This window comes from Desmodus rotundus, chromosome 7, assembly GCF_022682495.2.
Source record: "Desmodus rotundus isolate HL8 chromosome 7, HLdesRot8A.1, whole genome shotgun sequence".
In the NCBI taxonomy this organism is placed as follows: domain Eukaryota; kingdom Metazoa; phylum Chordata; class Mammalia; order Chiroptera; family Phyllostomidae; genus Desmodus; species Desmodus rotundus.
In genome coordinates this window covers 107766830-107786620 of record NC_071393.1, presented here as the reverse complement: position 1 = coordinate 107786620, position 19791 = coordinate 107766830, and the positions used below count along the sequence as shown (strand labels likewise).

General features: G+C 37.9%; 1 protein-coding gene across 1 annotated transcript in view; it reads left to right on the top strand.

Moving 5' to 3' along the window:
- KCNH5 (potassium voltage-gated channel subfamily H member 5) overlaps positions 1–19791 on the top strand; it is a 245160-nt gene that overhangs the window by 6386 nt on the left and 218983 nt on the right. The window contains exons 2-3 of the mRNA XM_024567911.3: positions 10913–11036; positions 18431–18537. Of these exons, the coding sequence (XP_024423679.1) occupies positions 10913–11036; positions 18431–18537 (231 nt within the window). The remainder of the gene's footprint in view (positions 1–10912; positions 11037–18430; positions 18538–19791) is intronic.

The following is a 19791-nucleotide window of genomic DNA, read 5'->3' as shown; positions in this document are numbered from 1 at the left end:
GTGTATCCCACCAAACACTCTAACTGAATAATGGATGGCATGACCCCTTTTTATCATCGAGCAATGAATGAAAAGAATTATTTAATATCCTTACTTTATGTAATGTAGAAGTTAATATTGGAAGGTTTAGTCTTGAAAAATACTTGATTGAATGAGGGCAGTAATAATTTAATCTCATAAATCAGTGTATGGTTGAGACATTTTAGTATTTGGCTGTATGAATTACTCTTAAAATAGACACATCTGTATATATTCTAGATAGTTGTTTTACGATATATTAAGTTTTCACAAGGAAAAGGTAGGAAAATTAAATAAAGAGCAGAATAATTTAGATAAGAAAGTGGTTGAAAAGCTACATGAAATTTCATTGAAATGAATTTCTTTCTTTCTTGGGAGAAATATAAGTACTATGTATGAAGTCCTGTTGATTTCAAGAGATAAGCGATTTGAGATCTGAGCTTAATGTACAATCATAGCAGTTTCTAAAGGCACTGACACATAACTGGGAAGTCACGAACAAGTTGACATATGAACTAAGCTCTGTAAGGATTTGGGTCATACATGCACATGCTTTAACATCCTCCACTGTGAAGAGCACACAGTCCTAAGTACTAGTTGAATAAATGCTTTCTGATTTTGTCTCCTAAGTTAAACAAGTCCATAATGGACTTTCCCCTCAAAACAATGCTGCTTAAATCTGTTAATTAAGCTTGTATAAGTAATTGCATAGTTTAAAACATTTCATGAATGCGTACATTTGAAAATGGAAACTGCATTGTAGAGGGCCAATCAGATGGGTTTCCTGAGAGCGTGAGAGGAGAATGTGTAAGGGATCTCATGCTCATCTGTTCCAACTTGATGTACAGCTGAAATAGTTTCTATCTCTTTGTTCAAGTCTCTAAGGGCTTAAAAGCTCAACTACTTTATGCAAGAAAGGACTTGTTAAAAGTCTATATATTCTTATTAAATTATTTTAAAAACAATTTTGCAGTTAGGAGTTATTGATGGTAAGTTTTATCATTGAGAATCGATCCTCTCCAGGTTAAGTATTTTCTGAGTGTTTTGCCCTAAGGGGCAGCTTACAGTCCTATACTGTATTTGGTGGGAGAGGGAAAATGGATTTGACTATTTAGAGACTGCAGAGCCATGGTCGGATCGCCAAGTTCAACTGAAATCAAACAACTCACTTGGACTGAGGGGCAAATTAACCTTTATCCTGACCTTTTCTATAAGTCTTTTTTTGCCTGCTGGTATGTTTTTTTTTTTTTATTTGGGGCAAATTAAAACACAATGAGTTTATTTTCTTATATTAGTAGCATTGAGAGAATAGAGGAATTTTTTGATGAAGCTTAAATAGTCCCAGAATAAAGTGTCTTAAAAACAACTCCCATCCTTTTGCTTCATCCTCATATTCTTTCTAGTTAATCATTTATTAATTCGACAGAAATTTGTTGTGTGCTTCCTGTGTGCTAGGCACTGATCTAAGCATTGGGGATGCGTAATGAACACAATGATAAAAACGATGTTTCTTTTTTTTTTATGTGAGGGCAGTGTACACAGTGGTTAAGAGCCATAGGTTCTGGGGGTTTGCATTAGAGTCCTGGCTCTGATGGCTTACTTATCTGTACCTAGTTTTCTCCTCTGTAAAATACAAGTAATAATAGTATCTAGCTTATGGTGTTAAGAGTGAGGATTAAATGAGGTAGTACGTGTGAAGTCTAAGAATAGTGTCTGGCACATAAGAGCAGTATAAGTATCGGTGCTGTTGGTTTTATTACCACTGAGATGTTTAAATCTTCGAATGCACCATCTGTAGTTGTCTTTACTTCTTGGTTGCATCTGTTTTCAACCTATTTCTGTCTATACCATATTGTTGAAGTTTCCTAGAAGGTTACATGCAAATGAACAAATGACTCCAAAGGCCTTTTATTTGTCCATACTTTTCTGGCTTTGCAGAATTCGAGACTGTGCTCCCTTACCTTTCCGTATCCATGCTCACCTTTTGATTTCATGTCTTGCACTCTCTCCTGCCCTTTTTCCTGGGTTCTCTTTCTGTTCCCTTTTTCCTCTCCTCTCATCCCCTTCCCTCCATGCTCCATGCTTCCCTCCCTCCCCTCTTCTCCTCTCCTCCCTTCTGAAGAATGAATAGTTACCCAGGTTCAACCTTCAGCTGTCTTTCTTATGTCTTCACCCTTCTCTTAGAGCAAACTTACCTTCTGTGCTGGCTTTATTCTCTCTGTGCTCCAGCCCCATATTTCAATGGCCTGTACAATTTCTCCTCTTATACTTCTCACAAGTCACCTAAAACTCCATGTGGCCAGAGCTGAATTTAGCATTGGTTTTGGCTTCAAACAGACTTAATTTCTTTGGTATTTCCCCATTTCTGTCAAAGGTATTGAGGCGTAACATCAATCCTTAGGGGTAAGGTTTGCCATGTTCTTCTTTTATACCCCCCGTAAGTGCTGTGTGCAGAGTGAGTGCATTTATGCCCATTCACTGTACTGACTCGTATCAGGGCGTGAAACATGTCCACAACTGACGTCATATGCAGCCAGTACATATAAATATGATGGACCAAAGAAAGAATGTCAGGTGGAAAGAAGAGAGTTGGGCTTGGGAACAAAACATCTCCTCTGAGAATGAGGAATGAAAGGTATAATACATTCTCCTATTTATTCCTAAAGTAGTCTCTCCCTCTACTGGAGCACCTCTGGTCAGGGTAACTGGTAATCTTTCCGGAACTCAGCAGGGCATTTCCAAGCTCAGTGGACGGTGCTCTCAACAAAGCAAAGGCGTTTCTATCTTGATGACACAGACTTCTGTCCTGCAGTGACATACCAGGACTCTCCAGAATTATTAAAACTGCTGGAAAAACTCAGTAAAGCCACAAATGTAGCAGGTCTTGTACTGTGCCTCATGATAGGAAGGGTTTAATATTATTTTTTTTTCTATTTTCTCTAAGATAAGGTTTGGGTAGGTTCCCTCTCTCCTTCCCTCCCTTCCTTCCTTTCTCTTTTATCCTGAAGAAAGCAAAGTATTTAGAGTTGAGATTTCCATAAACTGGTGGATCTGATCTTAAAAGCAGTTGGATGCACTTTATCAAGGACTTAATTAGTTGGAGGAAAAACCCAAAAAACATAAAACAAAACCAAACAGACACCCCTTCTCTACTCAACAAAAACCTACTAAGAGCCAAAGAAACATCAGTTCTCTTCATGTCAGCGACTGGCAGTGACTGAAGAAGCTGAAGAAGGCAGAAATGTCAGCCTCTTTTGGTGACTGGCCCAGTGAAATCTGGCCAAAGGAGAGAATTGCATTGAATTTGTAATCTGTATCTTGCCCTTGAACAATTAACTCCTGGTGCATAGATAATAGAAATTAAAATAAAATAGGACAAAGCTTTAGAAAATTAATTGGATTGTCAATGCATTCAGAAAAGCTTTGCTTATTTTTCTACCAGGTGGGCAGATTAGACTAGTCTTTTAATTGAAATTCTTCATTAGTTATCTTGTCATTAGTGTTCAATTGCCTTAAAAGGTTAACTTCCAAGAAAATGTATAATCCCTTCAGACACAATTCATTTGCAAAAAAAAGGTTTGTTTATTCGCAGGATTGAAAAAATGCTGCTGAATCATTAAGTGTGTAATACTTTTTCCCCCTGATAAACACATCTTGACTTATTTAGCTTTTATCTAAGATTATATAATTAGTGAATGTCTTATGGCCTTAGGTATTTTAAGAAATTTTATTGTAATAAAATCCAGTATAAAATTGTCATTCTCTGTATTCATGTAAAGGGTTTTTGTTGTATTTGGAGACTATATCTCTAGGCCATATTGTGGTTATATTTTCCTTCTGATGAGTCTGACCAGTGTCCGTTTTAGAAACCCATCTTCTCATGAACAAAACACCAACTATTAATAGTACAGACTTTGAATTGTTGAACTTTTTTGTATATAGAAATATTTTTATAACAAAATTTCTAATATTCCTACCTCTAGATCTTAGAAATATTCAGTAGCTTACGCATTCTGAACTACTTCGGCTAGATGGAAAAATAATGCCATCAAAGACACACAGGAACTTAAAAATGTACCTTTGATCTTGCAGGAGATGAAACATGGAGGCATATTTTTAACTTTGATGACAGCTGAACAAATTTGAATAAATTAACAGATATTTTTTGCATATTTCAAACTCCCACAGTGATGGTCTGCCTAATGTTGGTAATATTATTATGTAATAATTAGTCTCATTGTGGAAGGGTACAAAGTGTATGTGTCGACACACACACACACGTACACACATTTCCTTGAAGAACTGAAGGATAAAGGTGTGTTGTAAGGGCAGGAAAGATACCAGCCTTTTATTCTGTTGTTGATTTAGCGGAAGTGGGCAGTGCACCTCCCAGATAACAACAGGGTGGATGTGGCCATGACGTACACATTATTTATGCTTTTATTTAGCCACCTGTGCCAGGACTTTAGCCCAATTAAAATGTGTTACATGTGCTTCAGTAATGGTTTTGTTGTTACTGTTCTATGAAACTTAAATATATCTATAGATATAGCTCACCCAGAAGACAAGTTTAAAAAATAATATCTATTCCACGATTTAAATTCACAAGTGCAGGGAAATCTGTTTAGGAATATATATATATATATATATTTTTTTTTTTTTCTTTTAAAAATACAGTTTATTTACTTATTTTTAGAGAGAGGGGAAGGGAGGGAGAAAGAGAAGGAGAGAAACATCAATGTGTGGTTGCCTCTTGTATGCCCTGCACTGGGGATGTTGGTCCACAACCCAGGCATGTGTCCTGACGGGGAACTGAACCAGCAATCCTCTGGTTCCAGGTCAGCACTCAATCCACTGAGCCACACCAGCCAGGCATATATATATATATGAACTAACAGAATTGTCAGTTCTTTGAAGAGGAATACTTAGCATGATTCTTACCTATATTCTTGACAGTGTCTAACATTGCTCTAATAATTATTGATTCCCGTATGACTTTACACAGGAATCAGAATTGTTACATTTGATTTGATCATTTGACAAACACTCGTGGGTGTACAGTGATGAACAAGCAGACGTGGTCCCTGACCTCGTGGGACTTGGAGTCTGGTAGGGAAACAGGCATTCAGGTGACTCATATCAAATATATAACTGCAAATTTTGAGCATTTTGAAGGAACAGGGGAGGGTGCTATGATTAAGGGTAGGAGGGACTCATTTCTATTGGGAGATCATGTCAGGGGAGGCCTTTTTAAGGAAGTAGTGTTAAAGCGAGACCTAAAGTAAGAGGTAGCTAGATGGTATGTGGGTGGAGGAATATTTCGGGCAATGAGAAAATATGGGATCAGTCCTAAGGACAGAAAAAGAAAATGGCTGGCTGAGTTTGTGAAGCTTAAATGCTGGTGCAGTTGGATTGCAGTGGGCAAAAAAAGAGTAAGATGGGAAGGAAGGGTGGAGGGAGACAGTTATGGGCCTGGCTATTCAGGGCCCATAACTGAATATTCTAGTGCCCTGGCTTTTGCATTATATTCTAGTGCCGTGGACAGATCTGGCTAGAAGGGTTACTTGTTGTGTAACGACAGGTTGGATTGGAGGGAGGAGGAGTGATATTAGGGGACCAGCTTAGGAGACTCTGACAATAGTCCAGGCAAGGGATGACGGTGACACGGCCTGGGATGGTAGCAATAGAGATGAAGAGAAGTGATTTGTTGGTAGAGTCAGTGGGGTATTGAAGGCATGAATGAAGAAGTATGAGGATGACTTTCCAGATTTTGACTTGAACATGTGAGTGTAGACACAGGTGGGGAAGACTTCCCTGAGAAAGGGGAAATTGGGAGACAGCCAGATTGGACTGACACTGTAGTGATCACCTGTATAATCACCTTGTCATCTAGCTCCCCCTTTATTCCCTTGAAGTAAAGAAGAATGCAACCAAAGGGAGCTTAGAGTGACTGTGTCCAGAGGTGATGTCTGTATTCTACTTACAGACATTCGGAAAAGAGTATCACAGGCCAGGCAATTAGCTTAGTCAGTCTGTTCTTGTGGATTAGAAACGTGTAGCTTCAGATGTTAATAAGAGCCTGATTTGGATGAGAAACAAAGTAAATTGTTAATAAAACAAAAATCCTAAACCAAAACCTAACTTTATAATGAATATTTGACAATCAGCATTGTTGAAAATATTCAACAATGCCCCCTTCTACCAACCTCTTAGAAAATGTTAGTGGTTATTGCTACATGGATTTTATTGTGTTGCTTTTAAGCTTCAAATTTCCCTTCTTGGTTGCTGATGTTGGGAATGTGCATTCTTTAGCTCCTTGAATCGGAGGCTTGTGGAGGTTGGGGTAACACAGGTCCTTCCTCAGGGAAGGCGGATGGTCTGGGAGAGCAGCTTGAAAGAGCCCGAGCCAGGCTTCCGGTTTCTGCCTGCACTCCACCTCTGCTGGAGCAGCTCTGTGCCTGGGTTTTAGGGTTTTTGGAATAAAAGCGATGATTTCTGGCTGGTGTGCTTCCCCAAAGGTAGGACTAAGTGAATACAATCAGAGGAGCATCTGATCGGCTTTCCTTAGAAGTAGTCTTGAAAAACTTTGGAAAACTGTAAAGTAATGAAAGTGTTTTATTCAGTGTTTTGGTTTCTTTTTGTGAAGTTCTTTGCCTTCACCTCAACTCCATGTCTTCTCTCCTTGTCAGCACCCTAGAATTCTTTTGTGTGGCTTAGCACTTCTGAAAATATTTTAAAACTTCTCTGTGCTAGTGCTCTGAAATATGTCCCCTAGGGTTATTTGCATTTAAAAGGAGGAGAGGATGGGAGGGGGAGGGGAGAGAGAGATGTAACCGCCCCCCCCTTTACCCATTGTTAATGTCCATGAATTTCTGGATCAGAATACACAGTTTTCATAAAAACAAAAAAATAAGCCAAAAAACTGTCCAATCATTTCAAATACAGGTAGTGTAGGAGCAGCTCAGAGGAAAATGTTCTTTTCTTGGAATTGCTGTGGAAAGGGAAGAAATATTTCACATACTTTTATATTATTTTCGTTGGCTGAATATAGCCTTCTTCCAGAAATTCCTATCAGCCAGGATTATTGACCTCAGAGTTTGCATATGATCTTCTTTAGGAACGGGATTCATATGCAGGGGTACTGAGTTGAATGCAGTTATTTTCCTACTGTCTGAAGGAATAACGCTGTAAAAAGGAAGTGTTTCCTTTATGTTACAGCAAAACAGAAGCTTAGACAGCAGTTCAGAAATATAGTGTGATAGAACAGGAAGTCTTAGACAGTGAGGCCAGGTTCTATGTTTTTTCTCCCACCAAGACACCCTTTATCTAAGTTTGCTGAGTTCTTTAACTTTCCTGACCTGCCTTCCCATCCATAAAAAAGAAGGCAAGGATGCACAAGATGAATGTATTCATGAACTTGGGGATCACCAGATGGTCTTGATAAAATGCAGGTTCTGATTGACCAGGTCTGGGGTGGGTCCCAGATTTTGCTTTGCTAATCAACTCCCAAGTGATACCGATACACACTTTGATTAGCACGGTACTAGGTGAAAGTTTTCCAAACCTGGCTGAGCATGAGGCTTTCCTCTCTGGCTGTATTTTGTGTTGTGCCCTGAGGGAGTCTGTTCACTGTGCCTGCATTAGGATTTAGCAATCTGTATTTTTGATACTCATTACAGGATTCGGCTGCAGCTGCCAGCATTTAGGAATGATTGTGGCAATGAATTAGTGCTTCTCCACCATCGCTACATGTAAGAACCAAATGAGAGGATTTGAAAACACATATTGGGTTGGCCAAAAAGTTCATTTAGTTTTTTCTGTATGATGGCTCATTTTTCTACAAGTCTTTTTTAAAAATATGTTTTTATTTCACTTGAGTAAATGCCTAGCAGTGAAATTTCTGTGTCATACCTGGTATTTCCCAAATAAATCATTTTCCAAAGTGATCATGCAATTTTATATTTGCATTAGTATTTTATAAAGAGTTTGAGTTGTTCCACATTTTCATTAACATTTTGTACTGTTAGTCTTTATAACCACTCTAGTGGTTGAGCAGTGATATATTGTATCATTGCACTTTTAGTTTATATTTCCCTGATGCATGGTGATGGTGAGCACTTCATTGTGCTTATTGGCCATTGTATATCTTCTTGTGGGAAATGTCTTCAAATCATTTGCTCATTTTGTTAATTGGGTCATCTGTCCTTTTGTGTACTCGGGATAGGATTCTCAGATGCCTGTGTTGTGACTATTTTCTCTTAGTCTGTGGATTTCCTTTTTATTTCTTCATAGTGCCTTTGAATGAGCAATTGATTTTAATTTTGATGATGTTTAATGTATTTATTCATATATGCTTTTATGATGATTACTGTATGAGTCTTACTAAGAAATTTCTGTCTTCCTCAAAGTTGCAAAGATTTCCTCCAATGATTTCTTTTTTAGCTTTTATTTTTGTATTTAGGTCAATGACCCATTAAAACTTTTTTATTTTTTATTTTTGTACGTGGTGTGAGGTAGAGGTCATAGTTCAATTTTTGCTTATGTGGATATCTAGTTTCTTACTTTCTATTTTCAGCAGTTGTAGTGTTATCTTCCTACTGTGGCTTTGTGTTTATCTTGCTTGAGGTTTACTGAGCTAAGATCTGTGGATTACTTTTTATGCTATTTGGAAAAATGCTAGTCACCATTTCTCCACGTAACATTTGTGCCTTATTCTGTCACTTTTCTCTCCAGACTAAACTACATATATTTAGACTGCTTGATATTGTCCCACAAGACATCTTTTAAATCTATTACTCTTTTTTCTTCAGTTTGCAATAACTTGCATGGATATGTTTTTAAATTTGCCTTTATGTTTTTGTGGTCTAATTTACTGTTAAACCTGTTCAATGAGTTATTTTTTAATTTCAGAGGTTGTATTGTTTATTTCTATGTTCAAAGCATTGACCTCTTAATTACTTGTTTATCCTGATTGTTGTCATAGCTCTCTGCGTTTTTCATGTCTCATGTTTCAATTGTATACTGAGCATTGGGTTGATACATTGTGGAGAGTTTGGATTTTATTATTTTCCTCTGAAGAGGGGAACATTTTATTTTAGCAGGTAGTTAAATTATTGGTGGGTCATCTTGATCATAATTTTAGCCGTGTGTGTGTGTGTGTGTGTGTGTGAGAGAGAGAGAGAGGGGGGGGGGGGGAAGAGGGGAGAGGGAGGAAGAGAGAGAGAGAGGGACTTCTATGCTTTTAATCTTATTTCCAGGTCATAAACCTTTATCCTGGAACTTACTTCTTACTCCTAAAGCATGTAAATCTTGAGGAATTTACCAAGTTTCTTGAGCTTGATAGGACTTGAACTCTGAAATGTATCATGTAGCCTTGAGGACGTAGTGAAATTTCTGCCGGCCTCTTAGTCTTCTAGTCCTTTCTAGGGTTGATGAGTTCCTTTGCAGTCTTATCCTGTGTGTATACAGTTCAGGTCACAGGTAAGGATTTGAGATCAATTCTATATAGGTTTATGGCTCTATATGTCAAAGCATCTCCTACTTTCACTTTAAGCTGCTCTGGCAGCCCCAAATTGTGACCTTTCACTTTTCTGCTTGAATTCTGTCACCCGTGAACTGTACAAATTGGGAAGTGCTCACAAGGGAATGGACAGTTAAATGAATAGCTCATTTGATAAATCTTTTATTCAAGAGTTTGTATTTTTCAGTTTCTGCCTACCTTTGTTTGGTTTTTAGTGCCTTGAAACAGATTATTTTCTCATATTTCGTACTATGATTCTTGATTTAACATCCATTCTGCTAAATTGTAATGGGTTATGTAATAGTTTTTCTTAACGTGTAAGTTTGTTGAGAGTAAAGGGTATGTTACATTGATCTTTATCGTACCCCATTTGTTGAATTGCTTGTGATTTTTGTGCAGACCAACTGTGAGTCAGGATTTCTACTCATCCTACTCATCAAGTTTTCTACTCAGAAGTTAATTAATCTTTTCAGTACACTACTCTGAATATAGTTCAAAGGAGATTATTTTAGGTAGACATTTTGAGTATTTTGAAATGTAGTATTTCTTTAAAAATTTGTACTGCTAAAATATTTATTTGAAGAGTAATTTTATTTTTCTGTTTTAATATTTTAATTTTAATTCATTTTATTATTAACATGTTTATCATGTTATCTAAATATTGCTAAAGTTATTGTCTAAGACTATTGTATGTTCAGCCAAGGTTGATACAAAAGATTATTTTTGTATTTTTATACATAAAACAAAAGCACTTCTTTATGTAAAATAAACTGGAAATGTTTCTTTATTTAGACTAAAGATAGTTTCCAAATTTTGTTGTAGCACATGGTTGAAAATAATGTATTTGAATAATTTTATTTTAAAGAAGAACTCTACAATGTTATTTTAAATTAGACTTCTTAAGGTCAATCAAATTTGTTCCAGCCTGTCCAAAATTCTATTAATAGAATTTTTGGAGGAATCATTCAAGATTGCCTCAGTTATTAAGTCTAATATTCTCATTTTGTGGAGAAGTGACTAGCTCTGATACCTGTCTTTAGGTATAATTATTATAGTCATTAACACTTATTTAATATTAACCATACTTTGTTTTCATAGCTCAGAGTATACATGAGTAGAAAGAGGTATTATATAAACTGGTTTCTCTTCAATGGAGTTTTCAGTTTATATGCAGATCTTGAACTTAATGCAGGTCTCATTTGATGATCTTGCTAAACTCATTGTATGTCACTTTCAAGAATAGGTTTTATCATTTGTACCATATTACACCATAGTTGCATTTGTCTATCTTTATGAATTTATTTTTTTGATTACTTGAAAGAAGTACATTGCTGAATGAAGCTAAAAATCTTCCTTTTTTTCTTTCTTCTTTAGAATCGAGTTTCTTACTGGGAAATGCCCAGATTGTAGATTGGCCTGTAGTTTATAGTAATGACGGTTTTTGCAAACTCTCTGGGTATCATCGAGCTGACGTCATGCAGAAAAGCAGCACTTGCAGGTAGGTAATAGAACAGCTCAGGAATCTTTTCTGAAATTTAATGCTGAATGTGTTTAAAAGGCTTAAACTAACTTAGACTCACAGTGATATAATGGTATATAATACACATTTGGTCTTCAAACCAGGTCCTGGCACAGAGCTCCTGAAAGGCTTCCAATTAAGATAATAAAGGTGTCTTTTGTTATGTTAGTGAGATGACTATTGGAAAGCCCTTAGGCATAACCTGAGGAGCGGGGCTGGGTGCTGGGGAAATCAACCACATGATTAGAGGGGTAGAACTGTCAGCACCCCCCACCCCCGTTGTATGAGGGGCTGGAGCTTGACTCAGACAACATTGGCCAATGATCTCATCCTTTGAGAGTATGTAATGAGGCCTCCATAAAATCTTGGAGTGGACTGGGGGGGGGGGCGAAATGGGACAACTGTAATAGCATAATCTATTAAAAAAAAAAAAAACTTGAACAAGGTTCAGAGAGCTTCCTGGTTGGTGGGTATGTGGGGGTGCCGGGAGGGTGGTGTGCTCCTCACCCTTTCTCTATACCTTGCCCTGTGCATTTTTTCCATCCGGCTGCTCCTGAGTTATGTCTGTTTTAAATAAACCAGTAATTTGATAAGTAAAATGTTTCTATGAGCTCTGTGTGCTGTTCTAGCAAATTAATCAAATCCAAGGAGAAGGTTGTGGGAACCTCTGATTTGCATGTCCTCAGAAGCACAGGTAACAACCAGGGCTTGTGACTGGTGGTATCTGACCGGGGAGAGGGGGAGGGTGTGCATCTTTTAAGACTGAACCCTTGACCTGTGGAATCTGATGCTATCTCAGGGTAGATAGTGCCATAATGGAGTTGAGTCACAGGACCCTTGGTTCTGAAGCTTAGCCAGATATGAGAAATAATCTGTTTAAACATCTCCTTCTTTTATTTATTCATTCCCAGGCAATCCTCATTTTTCTCTACCAAATCATTCTCACATCGAGTCTTCACTCTCAGTCCCAAAATTAGTAAACAGAATGATAATAAACTACCATGGCCTCTCATGGAGAAACTCCTTTGGCAGCACAGATGCCTTTTGTGCCTTTTTATCTGTTGGGTAGATATTAGCTCTTGGGCTAGCATTGCTGTCAAGGTGCACATTCTAACTTCTGGGAGGTTAAGGTTTGTATTGAGCATCTCTGTGCCCTTATGTCTCAAAAGGGTTTAGGTTAGGAAAAGGTTAGTTTTACGGTAGATCTTACCTATGGAACAGGCTCTGTGGAAAGTCTAGGGAATATAGATTCTCCCATATCCATTTCCCCTTCTTGGATGTTGGACATCCCATCATCATGCCAACGCCTGGTTTCAGATGACGTCTTTCACCTGAAGGTTTTTATGATTCTCTCAGCAAGATGTGGTTTCCCTTTCTCACTCCTAAGAATTCACCATTTGGCATCATCGTCTGGACTTAAACTAACTCGCTTTCCTTTTCTGTTGGGTTCTTAATTGCTATTGTTTTTGTTGTCATTTTTGTTTGCGTGTCTGGATCTACTGTGAAGTTCTGCTGCCCTCTCTTCTTCCCATATATCTATGCCACCCCCACCCCATCCCCAGCCTGTTTTCTTTGGCAGCTACAATTTTTCCTACAGAAGGTTCATTTAAAAAATGCTGGCATGTTTTATTAGTATATTCTATCTATTCTCTAGGAGAGTTGCTTTTTCCCTCCTACCGCCAGTGCCACGTTATACATGTGTCGAAAGGAAGGAACCCATCTCGTTCACTTTTGCGTGCACTGTAGGACACAGCTCAGTATTTTGTCAGCATTTGTTGAATGAGATCAGCTCGTTTTGCAATAAACCCTACCCTGGGTCTCACATGCCTGCATATAACATCCTTGTATTTATTGTATTGCATCCCAAGTGTTACGGTATTTAAAGTGGTCGAGAGAGCAGAGAGCTTTGGATTATGTTATGCTTTTTCATTTTTCTTCGTGGGAAGATGTCTCCCCTTAACCCCTCTTCACTGTTTTTAGAGATTATTTTCAAAATGGTAATTTTATTTACATAAACAGTTATCACTTGACTGCACAAAATGCCCAGTGTGCTTACACAATCTAAACATTGCAGGAAGTTTAGTGTCCTCACAGACAAGGAAGACTAGCATCTGACATGTGAGCAAATGATACCCGAGCCCTCTCAGGTGTTCTGAGTGGCATATTTGTTTTAATGCACTCCCCCTTGAAAATTCCTCATCCCTTTTAAAAATTAAACTATACCCATTTTGTGTTTATTGCAGCAATTTTTAGAAGAAGCAAGATCTAAAAATAATCAAAGTGTCCTGTAGTAGATTTGTTAAAAAAAATATCATGGCAAAGCCCTAACTTTCTAAATCATATGTTAGAAGGATAATGCCACTGGAAAAGCTGACAACATATTATTAAGTAAAAAACAACAACAAAAAAACAAACAACCAACCAACCAAGCATAAAAACCAGTTTATCACCAATCCAAAAGAACCTGTGCACCCCAATGTTCATAGCAGCACAATTTACAATAGCCAAGTACTGGAAGCAACCTAAGTGCCCATCAGCAAACGAGTGGATCCAAAAACTATGGTATATTTACACAATGGAATTCTACGCAGCAGAGAGAAAGAAGGAGCTTATACCCTTTGCAACAGCATGAATGGAACTGGAGAGCATTATGCTAAGTGAAATAAGCCAGGTGGTGAGGGACAAATACCATATGATCTCACCTTTAACTGGAACATAAGCAATAGAAGAAAAAAGCAAACAAAATATAACCAGAGACATTGAATTTAAGAACAATCTAACAATAGCCAGGGGGGAGTGGGGGGGGAACAGTGGGAAGAGGAGATTACAGGAACTACTATAAAGGACACATGGACAAAATCAAGGGGGAGGGTGGAGGTGGGGAAGGGAGGTGGGTTCAGCTGGGGTGGGGTGGAGGGATGGGGAGAAAAGGCATACAACTGTAATTGAATAACAATAAAAATAAAAAAAAAACAGTTTATAAACCACTATCTGTATCGAAATAAAAAAAATAGTAATTCATAATTTTATAATATCAAGAGGCTAAGATTTATTTCTTTTGTCTTCTTATTTTTTTCCCTTTCTTGTCCTTTCCAACCCTTTCTCCATGAGACCAGGTGCAAAAAATCTAATTAAACATACTCTTCAGTTTGTCCCAATATTATCACTGTCCTCTTTCTGGAAGGCTCTCTGTTTCATTACTTTCCCACTTTCTTACATCCCCCATCTATAGTTACTCACTATAGCGTGTTTGTTGTATGTCTTCTAATCTAACTTCTATTTGTTTATTGAATATGTGTATTCTGAAATGTGTTGCTTTGTGTTTGTTTTTAGGGCCCATAGAATTCGTACCATGCAGTAAGGTTCACAGTTTTTATTTTTGTCACTCCACATGCTTTCGAGATTTTTATGCTGCTGTATGACAATCTGTTTCATTATGTCTGTTGTAGACTGCTGTAGGCTGCAGCCTTCACAGCCTCCGTTTTATCTACTTTATTAGTCATGGTCTCTGACTTCTGATATTTTGCTACCTCAAACAACTTGGAGATAAACATCCTCATATACGTCTTGTGACCCAATGTGAGAAGCTGTCTGTCGCTGCCCAGAAATGGGATCACTGGATTGTAAAAACATACACAGAATTCGCACACTAACCGCTGCTCTCATTGCTGTTGAGTGGCCCTCTCCTTCCACTCTCACCAGCCACGAGCGAGGGGTCCAGTTTTCTTATACCCTTGTACTTCATAGTAGTATCTAAATTTCTATTTTAATGAATCTGATGTGTTCTATTTATTGTCTCATTCTTATTTTAACTAAAATGAAAAACATTCTCTAGCCCATTTTATTGTCTGATAATTGCATTCTGTGCCTTTGGATTGTTTGGCTGTTTGTTGAAGGACACAAAAGTTACTGCATTTGTAATGGCGATGACAGGTTTTAGGGGAGTGGCATGTGAAAGCTCTTATCTCATGACCCTGACATTCAAGACGTACTATTTATTGTAGCTTAGGTAGAAACCCCATCAGTGTGCATTTTAATCTTTTATTAACCTGAAACTGTCACAGCCCATTCTGCACTGTTTCGTAGGATAGAGGGGCGACAAGGGCAACCATGGTGGGAGGGAGGGCTGGAGTGGGTAAATGCCTTCAAAATCATTTTTTTCCCTGTAAGGGCCCAGTAATAATAATCCTTTGCCCAAGCTATCAAATTAGGGAATGAAGCAGAGATATTAAGAGACAATTTATTGGATGTATTTCATAAGTAGTTTTATTAACACAAGATTATCTCAGCCAACAAGAGCACATTACATATGATGGATGTCAGTCAGTGTGGTTCCCTTTGGCTGTGGGCTCTGCTTTACACAGTGGCCCTGAGCAAAGTGTTGGCGGAGCAGAGGTGCCTCAGTGATGCTCACGCTCCAAAGGTTAGGGATGTCCAGAGCTATCCCTAGATTCCCTTAATTACATGTCATGTGTCTACTCCTTATGACTCTACCTGAGTCCTTTTAAGCCCATATAAATGAATGGGTTGTGAAACCTTTTGGTTACAATCTATTATATAAAGAAATACTTTGAATTATTCCAAACTGTGTTCTCATTTGTTTCTAAATTCTCCTTTTATTCTTCCTCTCAGACTTCTTTTTGAGCCTTGGACTATAGGTCTCAGCCCACCCTCCCATTAACTTTGCAATGTTAACTTTACTGTGGTGGCTGGTTCCAAGCTGAGGACCGCATTTACCAACTAACTGTGTTACGTCAATCTGTGCAGTTTCTGTGATGAAGCGTTTGCTAGTCTGTGAACTTCAGTCTGAAAATAATACTGTTCTTTTCTAGTGGTGACTGAATGCAATGTTTTAGTTCAGGAACATTGTTTGGCTGTTAGCAGATTAAGGTAGCTAGTGAAACTGATGATTAGGTTACACTTTTTTTTTTTAATTTGTAAGATTCCTTTGTCCCTTGAATGTCTATCAGCATTATAGCCATCCTCAGTGTGAGGTATCATAATAAGGCTTGTTTGTGAGAGTTTGATGGCAGAACAAGGGATCCAAAAACAAGTAGTAAATCCTGCTATAAACCAAAGTCACCTGTCCCCAGAAGTTTCCCAGGGCAGACTATGCTCAGAAGATGTACTGCCAACTGTTCAGGCAAGCTGGTTGTGGCTTAGGCCAGGCCGCGGGAAAATTTCTCCCTTACTCTCAAGATCAGATCTTACCATCACTTAGTTCTGTGGCAAGAAAAGTGGCCAGATTATCCAGGAGGAGACCTGGAGTGAGTTTATGCTTCAGTCTCATTGTTTAGCAAAGAAAGAAGACAACCAAAAGAATGTGCATCTCCCATAAAAACTCAGTGACCCAGTGACCCTGCCCATCAACAAGTGTCGCCCAACCCCTGTCCGGGAATTGTAGAGAAGCAAGGGAGTGGGGTTGGGCTGAATGGGCCTTCTTCTAACCCCACCCTAAGCAGCATTCCAGGAATCACTCAGCCATTGTACCACACGTTCCAATTTGTTTGCTGATGAGGAAACTAAGAGTCGGAGAGGCTACAGCACTTGCCTGTGAAGTGCAGTCCTCCAAGGGCAGTGATTCTGTTACTTCGTGACTACTCAGTATTATAGCAGAGACAGATTGCTTCTGTACGGCAAATTTGTCCTTCCAGTAAAACAAACAGTGCAGTTGTAGAAGTCATTTATAATATTGGTGAAGCAATGTAAGAAATAAGAGACTTTGGAAAAAAGTATTCAGATTGTAATAGTCTGGGACATGTTTCTTAGAATGCCTTTATATTCTTAGCATAGGAGATTTTAGCATTGGGAGGGCTAAAATAATGAAGAATATATTATAGAATTTTCATTGTTTATTTGAGAAATTGTGGGTTTTCATCTTCTCCAGAATTTTAATTGAATCAAACTTGTGCTATATCTCTTCTTAACTAGTATTACTACATTAATTTTCAAAACAGTCTCTCTTTTTAAGTTGTAACTTAAATTTCAATCCTATTAGAGTTTATTTTTTCACAATTATTATCCTTGTTGCTTGTTACATAATAGATTTTTTTTTAAACTTTTTTCTGTTGACTAGTTGTCAATACTGTGTTTTAGGTTATTGAAGTATAGAACCCTGGCATTTGGCAATAGAAATAAATTGGTTTTTCTTTTTTTTCCTTAGGACTACAAACATTCGGAAAAATTGATTGTTCTTTGACCTTTAACAATGTCAAAACATTGAAAACCCTCTTAATGTTGGTTATAAATATATGGAAATAAAAATATATGTAAAACTAATATTTAGTATACTATGGTTCAGGCCATTAGAAACACTGAGAACTAAAGTGTTTCATTTCTTTGCAAAAACTATCACTAGTCATTTGAACATGTCTTGCTTTCTTGTAATATAACAGGACATCTTTCCCCATCTCTTTGCAAATGGTCCTACTCCTTTCTAAGCCTGAATCAACTTGAACTCTTTTATTCTCCCGTGGTCACTGTTACTGTGAACTATCTCCTAGGGCTCCTTTAATGTGAAGTTTTTTGTTTTTGTTTTAACTTGTGTCCCTTTGGGAAAACTTAATCCTTTTGTGCCAATGACTTCCTTGGTGGATGTTGGTAGGTTCACCTTCCCTAAGTCCCTCTGGCGGCAGATGCCGAGTCTCTCAGTGGCAGTCCTGCCAGTGCTCCCACATTCACCTGTGTCTTCTTTCAGTTCATTTATGTGCAAATCAAACTCACCTGCAGCGTGATGATCTTCATTTTTTTTTTTGATGGACTTAAATCTTTGATGGCTACTTCCTGCTTTTGATTTCCGTGTTTGTAAAATGTCAAGTGGACTTATCACTGGGAAACAAGGAGGCAACCTAGCGGCATGCTTTGCCTCCACGTGTGAATTGAGTAACAGATGCACAATGACCAGTACTGACAGGCTTTGAAGAAGTGAGGCGATTGGCCTCTGATCACGATGTGTTATGTGTTATTTACCAGCGCTGTGTAGACTGAAGAGCTAACAGCAAAGTTTGAACTTTATGCCATTATTCACAGGTCATATTCTATGGTAACTGAAATCTGCATGGTGCTGTTGGGAAACTGGTGTTATTTAACTACACCGTAGTAACTGAAATATGTGCATGTAGGAACTGTGGAAAGCGAGGATTCCACCTTGCTTTCTCTTTTTCTGTAAGTTTGAAATAACTTCAAAAGCTAGCTTTTAGCAAGAAGTTTAACAATCATGATCAAAATATGGTTTAAACATTTTAGTTCATTTTGTGGGAGCAAGATTATATTTTGCTGCTAAATTTGATTACTTAATCAACAAAGACAATGATATGATTTTATGTAGCATTTGAAAAGCAACACAGAACTGAAACGGATTGTTTTTTCCCCAGTTTCATGTATGGGGAATTGACTGACAAGAAGACCATTGAGAAAGTCAGGCAGACTTTCGACAACTACGAGTCAAATTGCTTTGAAGTTCTTCTGTACAAGAAAAACAGTAGGTATCTAATTATCAATAAGATGTGCCAACTCTTTATTAATGTTATGTTTTGGTAAGTGGTAGTTGAGCTGTAGCGTAGAGAGTTATAAAACTCTGTTCCTTCTCCTGGCAGGGACAGGGGATGCAAGTAAAATTAGATAGCAAGATTAATCAATGATTCTGGCTATGAAGAGCAGCCTGGGATGGAAGAAAAGCGTGGTGGATTTTAGATGTGATTTTCTGTCTGTGCTTGTGTCAGGTGGCAAAATGTTTTGTAATTAATACTCATGGTAACAGTTCTATAGTTATGTGACAGCAACTAAAAAGGAGAGAAATTTATTCATGTCTTCTTTGGGTTAAAAAAAAGGTGATTAGTATCATGGATAAGTGTGATTACCTATCTATATATCATACATTGATAACATGTGAACATAGGGTATCTACTTGAGGTGAATCTTTACTAATGTAGCCTTTTGCTGGACTCAGGCTATTTTGTGTATAACTAGTGGAAGTTGTCATTACTTTTAGAAGAGGCCATTCATATCTGGTAAATCTGTATTGCTTGTTATGAGCTATCCTGTGGGTGAGATTTGGAAGTGGTCAATTGTCCATTGTGTAATAACCTATGACCTATGGTATGGATTCTCCTCAAGGGTATGGCGGAAGAACCCGACCAAACAAAAAACCAGCTAGTATGCTCATCAGCCAAGACTTCTTTCTAATTCATTTTCTTTGAATATTTACTTTTATTTATTTTTGCTGCTTTTGCAAATTGACTTTTCTTTTAACATTTTTAAAAAGACTATTTTTTGCTGTATTTTTTCCCATTACCATTTATCACCCCTACTTCCTTTTCCATCTCCACCCACTACCCTGCCTCCCACACACCACGCTACAATCCCCACAGTGTTGTCAGTGTCCATGAGTCCTTTTCCTTTTTTGCTCGATCCCTCCACCTCTTATCCCTGAGAGCTCTTAGCCTGCTATGATTCTGTCTATGTTTTGTTTGTTAGTTCAGTTTGTTCATTAGATTCCACATATGCATGAAGTCATATGGTACTTGTCTTTCTCTGACTGGCTTATTTCACTTAGCACAATGTTCTCCAGGTCCATCCATGCTTTGCCAAATGTAAAATTTTCTTTTTTATGGCTGAGTAGTATTGCATTATGCAAATATACCATTTCACCCCAAAGTAGCAGACTATATGTTCTTTGAGTTTTTTTTTTAATGAACAGATACTTCATAAGCTGGATCAATTTATTTAGTGTTAT